Below are 5,986 nucleotides of genomic sequence, written 5' to 3'. Positions count from 1 at the left end.
CGCCATGGACTGACCTCATCTCAGGATTTGCAGTCCTAGATATGTGGTCTTCTCTTTCAGGGAATTACGTCTAGATATTGCATAGGTCTCCTTACAGAATCACAAAGGTACCGACTTGGAAACCATGTAACGTTTGGTATTAAGGTAAATCAGGGCAATTGTCACTCCTCATTCGAAATACCCAGCCGTGGTAACATACTAGAACATTTTTATCACTTTCTTCACGTTTGGAGAAGCTCTTGAAGAACCCCATAGAAAGAACTGAATCACAGTTAAACCATGATTTCGTTAACCTCTAAATTTTATCTGAAGGATGAGGAAAAGTTCAACGGGTTGCTTATACTATTTATTTCAAGACAGACGTTCCTTGTGGAAAGGAAACCTATTTATACAATATGTTGATTCACCATTTAACTCTTTTTAAGAGGAAATAATAAAAAGATAGCCCAAACCCAAACATACGTGTACTTTTCTTAAATCTCTCAAAGTATGAAATCTTCATGATGCCTTAGTTTTGAACATTGGTGATCTTGAACACCCATGCCCACTTGCACGGCATAGCGTTTGCTGGAATGGCCGGAATGTTGATGTTGATTCCTTGACCTGCAGCCTTTGTGTAGCTAAATGTGCCAGAGTAGCCCAGAAGGCTGACCACAGTGTTGTCATTAGGGATAGGACGGGTCAGCTGGAAGGTCCCAACATTGGGCCAGCTCATGACGGTTGCGTAGATTTCTTTTTCTTGTCCATTTGTCTTTGAGGTGTACCTGAACATGGTTCAACATTGATATAAAAACAACAAACACCATGCCATACTCATAAGAAATCGGTGCATTGATTTACGATTCTGGCCCTATCATGAACACTGTGAATTTTTCACGAAGAAGAAGTGAGAATACCTGCAAAAATCTCTGTCAAAAGTTGATTGTACTATTTGGATCTTGGTATGAGCAATTTCTACACTTTAACATTAGACAGTGAGGGTACAAGGTGTTCACAAGCGAGCATATCCTGCTTCCATCGGTGTCACCTGTCTCAATCATATGTAATTAGTCAGTTGTTTACCACCTGAAAACAAACATGGGAATACATCATAGTGGTCGAAGCAGGCAATTGCATGGATAACATTTCTGCCAAATTAGAAATGCTATTCATTCAACGTATTGAAGGCTTCACTTAGACATTAAATGTTATTATAAGTCAGATATAGTTGACTTTTCTTGAGGAAATTTGTAGAAAATATTGTTAACTGTAGATGCCAAGTTATATTTATGCAACAAAGCCTTTCTGCCCTTATTTCCAAAAGTATTTTTTGTCACCAGTTTACAAAATGCCATCTTGTTTCTACTTTTCTAGCAATAGTATAATTTGTGGGATATCACTGCAATGATTTAATAATCATTTGTTCATTTGAACACAGATACAGATCCACTGAGTGTTAGATACACACACGGCACTGTTTTGAAAACAATTATGGTTTCACATGACCTTTAAGACTCGACAAATGAAAAAACATTTTGCAAACAGGTTAAGCTGATGAAATTAGAAATGAACACTCAGCAAGTAGCTTTTGCAAGATATCTTTTGAACATCCATAAAAAATCTTTGAAATAATGGACCGCAAAATCATGAAAATCTAATCTACATCTTGTGTCTTTCCATGTATATGGTTTAGGCATTATCATCAGTATTCAGTGTGCTAATTTGAAAGTGATATCCTTATATAAGTGTTCTCGTGCGAAGTGTATTGCCCAGTAAAGAGCTCTGATGTGCTCGATCGAGAACAGTGTTGGCCTGAGATCATGCAGCTTCTTTTTATGATGATTCTTTCTCCTAGACTCGCAGTATTCCCTTACAATATTAGGAAACAACATCCCTCGGAGGCCAGGTTGTCAGTCTGCCATTACAGTTTGTGAGTTGTTGTAGATGTGTATGCTTAACTGTTGAAGGAATACCATATGTTCAATCTATAACTTCACAATGATAGATTTTCCCATCCCTCTTAAATGTTATTATTAATCTCGTCTTTTGCCCAAATTATAAAGTGAGTGAACAAGTGATGTTTTATGCTACTATCGCTCCCCAAATTGTGAAATGTAGACAGCAAATGCTTACCAAATTTCAGGTATCACAGTTTCATTCTGGTAGGTCCAGGGTCTTGTTTTGTAGATAGCTTCACCATTCACCTTGAGCCACTCGCCCATCTGCTTTAACCTTTCTTCGTAGATGGGACTGACCACACCATAAGAAGTTGGTCCAATGTTCATGAGTAGATTGCCGTTACAACTGGAATAGAGGAGACAATTTGGAACACTTAGATTTGTTTGATTGTGAACAGTGATGGGGTGTTCAGCTAACACTAGCTGGATATGGACACAACTACATTTATTTATGCGATCAAGTATTAAAAATATCAATTATATGAAATCTGACAGGTCATATTTCACAAGACAATGGTTTCAAGAGATCTATCATGTGACATTGTGTTAAAGGATTTTTCAACACAGTAATTTCTAGAACGCTATAAAGAGCCGATGATTTGTGGGATGTTTCATAAAGTAACGAAGATGGGGACGATGCTCAAAGACATTCATTACCTGAACACTGTTAAGTGACAATGGTTTGTTGGATGAAAGATGGTGAACTACCACAAATACAATGGTTTAATAAAACTATTTGGAATGTCCTTGTATCAAGTAGATGAGAAGGACACATTATGCATATGAGGCAGGTGTTATTGATCTGTAAACAGGTTTACCTGACAGTCCTAGCGAGTGTCTCGATGAGCTCCTCTATGGTCAGATAGTCAGACAGGGGAGCGTTACGTCGGAAACCCCAGGACTTCTTGTCTATTGTCATGGCATTCACCCACTTGTGCTTCTGCAGAACACCTGTAGCGAACCAGACTTGTAAACATATCACTTGCATTAGCCTAGTGAGGATTCATAATGGACAGAGTTTGTTTTGAAGTTCAGTATTCTGAAGTTGTAAGACAGCGAGAACATGGTTCAGGTTCTTGCTTTCTTGCAAGAATGAGTGGAGATAAATGGGATACTAAATAGTAGTTTCCAATGAGTCTTCAAAATGAGATTGAATCTTGAGCTGGGAAATCAGCAGTTAATGTTATGATGATGTTTGCAGCAGTTAATAATTCTGCTGCTTTGCCCCCGTGAAGATATGGGTTAGAATCGGCCTTCAGAACCAATGTTTTTCCTAAGTGACACCTACCTGGATCAGGTGGTCAGTTTCTTAACTTAACTTAACTTAACTAATGAACATCATCACATTTCAATTGTATTTAAAACATTGTCTGGTCCATACTCACCTAGGTATGTACAGACAACTGTCATATAGAGCCGGAGTATGGCATTCAACCAGAAATAATTATGATTCATCAAAAAGATGACGCAAACAAAATTAAAGTTTGTTCACATACCGGGGTTGTATCTGTCTCTGCAAGTATAGACACCTCCGTGGGTACAATTACAGCCCTTACCCCACCGGTCATTGGTCACTACTTTATCCTTGATTGGACTGGAATGCATACAATTTCTGCATGAGGTTTTGAATACCTGAATAATGATTCTGGACATTTTTGTATTACCTTTACCAACGCTGAGTAAAAGCTTGAGAGTGAGTGAATCTTGTGACTAATGCTTGAGTTTTATTGCAACTAAGTAAGTGAATGGTTGATTATGGCAAACCCAACGATTGTCATTTTAGATTATGGGGATAGTAATATTTACTTCTTCCTGACACCAACCTGTCATTGTACAGCCATGTCAGGAACTCCCTGGATCCCCAGTAGGTGTCTGGAGCTTCGACGCTTCCATCAGACCACACAATGTCAGGCTCAAAGGTGTTCACAATCTCATACAGTTCAGGCATGGTCTTGAACTAAAAGAACAACAACAATCATATTACTACATATCACTATTAGATGTAGTTTTAGGACGAGAACATTTGGGTATGGCAGCTTTTTCTTTTCGTGACATCTGTGATAGATACGCTTCACATGATGAAATGGGTGATTTTAGATTTACATCACTATCAGGTCTGGACCGTTTGGATACAATAAATATAAATATAAATGGTGTCTTGAAAATGTGATTCATTTCAGCAGTTTAAAGAACATCTAAATATATATCTCTGTGTGTGTATGTGTGTGTATCTGTGTGTGTGTGTTGACATTAAAATCAAGATATTTAAAAATCATTATCCTATTAAAATGTAAGGGTAGACTTTGCAGTCTATTTGTACATTGAATATATTAAAATATTCGGGATTGACTGTAGCGATAGGCCAAACATTACATCAACAAATCTCCTGGTGGTGAAATTGTTCTCTTTGTCCTGTAGATAGAGAGGGTGGAACCATTCGTACAGCACATGGTAAAGACCGAACCTTAAGTCTGTCTTGGTGCGGACTGCTTGTGCCAACTCAGCTGTAACGAATGGGAAATATGTTTGTCAGGGTGTGAAGTACATCATGTCGCACTTGGTCCATGAACTAAACTTTGACAATTCGTTAGGCCGGTCCCAAGTAATGCATTAATTGTTGTTGCAATTAAATCAGGTGCTTGTAAGTTATGTTTCTGTTGAAAGAAATATTTGCAGAGATTGACATTATTCAGACAAACCATGATTTTAGTATTCATTACCTACAATATTCCTTTTGGGCCCAGCAACCATGGAATTCCAGCTGAAGGACACATTTGTGGGCCAGTGACAGAAACCCTCGCAGTGTTTACTCACGAAAACAGTGTACCTGATCACAACATAATGAGTGAGTGCGTAAGTGTGTGAGTGCTTTTTGCTTAGTATGGTCAGCTTTAATGGAGTATATTAACTTTGCAGTGAATGCTCTTTGCTTTGTGAATGACTAGAGATATTTCCAAGATATCTTAGCTATTTAACCATCCTATGCATTAGTCAAATTTAGACATTTTGGATGTATTTAGTAAATGAGGCATTAAGAGCTTGTTTGTTAAGCAAAACTCAGAAACAATTTTGGTTGGGTTTTAACAGACATGCAGTGAAACAATTTAGGGATAGATATTAATATTCCACGGTCCTAGTCCACACAACTTTCATAACGTTAAAGGCTGTCATAAGTGTAATGTTTATCATAGGCTTACAAATGGCATGGTGTACAAATGCTTTGAAGATCAGGTCCACGTTTCAAGATAATTGTGTTGCTTCATAGATGAGAAGAATATACCTACTTGGCACCCGAAGATTCCAGAATTCTTGCCCACTCATCAGCATCAAAGAATTCTGCGGTGAACATTGGAGCAAAATCAGCATACGTCCAATCTGGTCGGAAGTTATTCTTCATGTACTCAACAACTTCTGGTACCTTTCGCTTTTGCCAGAGGTACCAGAACCATTCTGAGCCAAGACTTGGTACCGAGAAGACTCCCCAATGGATGAAGATGCCAAATTTGGCCTCGTCATACCATGCAGGAAGTGGTCTTGCATCCAGTGATTCCCACGTTGGCTGATACTGGCCGTACACTGACAATACTGTAAGTACTGATAGTATTAGAAGTGGAGTCAGGAGTTTGAGAGATGTCATGTTGCCGTGACTACCTTTGAGGGATTCTGTTGTTTGTGGTCAGGGGTTCTGGTATTTAAGTGGCGATGATGCTCGAACAGATAAGATAGGCGGCCTTACCTTGACCTACTTGTACGTTCAGTAATTGGTTTATAATTCACAAGTCTCCCTAGCTATCAGCTTGGGTTATATGTCTGAAATATGTTAAATCTGGACCTTTGTCGGATATTTGTTTCTTTATCAAGTCATGTTGATATAATTGATATCAGTAGACAATTGGTTGAGATTCTCTATATACTGTCATGAATTGTCATAATGCCACACAAACGTCCTGTCAGGGGAATAATCTTGATTATTAAAGGTATCACAACACCCATATTCGCAGTCACACAAACCAAGCTTGACACCCAAGTCATCAACAAAATCATCTATA

At 38.4% G+C, this 5,986-nt stretch overlaps 1 protein-coding gene across 1 annotated transcript; it reads right to left on the bottom strand.

Moving 5' to 3' along the window:
* Positions 1–331: 331 nt before the first annotated feature.
* Positions 332–5,656, bottom strand: LOC137286589 (alpha-L-fucosidase-like). Its single transcript, XM_067818532.1, has 8 exons — positions 5,222–5,656; positions 4,658–4,764; positions 4,311–4,441; positions 3,761–3,894; positions 3,434–3,531; positions 2,756–2,888; positions 2,113–2,283; positions 332–764 (listed from the first exon to the last, which is right to left on the bottom strand). The coding sequence occupies exons 1-8, from the start codon at positions 5,572–5,574 to the stop codon at positions 509–511; spliced, it is 1,383 nt and encodes a 460-aa protein (XP_067674633.1). The 5' UTR covers positions 5,575–5,656; the 3' UTR covers positions 332–508.
* Between the last annotated feature and the right edge of the window lie 330 nt (positions 5,657–5,986).

This window comes from Haliotis asinina, chromosome 6 (assembly GCF_037392515.1).
Source record: "Haliotis asinina isolate JCU_RB_2024 chromosome 6, JCU_Hal_asi_v2, whole genome shotgun sequence".
Taxonomy (NCBI): domain Eukaryota; kingdom Metazoa; phylum Mollusca; class Gastropoda; order Lepetellida; family Haliotidae; genus Haliotis; species Haliotis asinina.
The sequence above is the reverse complement of the archived record's forward strand: the minus strand, read 5'-3'. Positions and strand labels throughout refer to the sequence as shown.

Coding starts and splice junctions, on each gene's coding strand:
- LOC137286589 (XM_067818532.1), bottom strand. CDS start 5,574: ATGACATCTCTCAAACTCCTGACTCCACTTCTAATACTATCAGTACTT. Junction 4,442..4,657: donor GCCCAAAAGGAATATTGTAG/GTAATGAATACT, acceptor CATTCGTTACAG/CTGAGTTGGCACAAGCAGTC. Junction 3,532..3,760: donor ACATGGCTGTACAATGACAG/GTTGGTGTCAGG, acceptor TATGCATTCCAG/TCCAATCAAGGATAAAGTAG.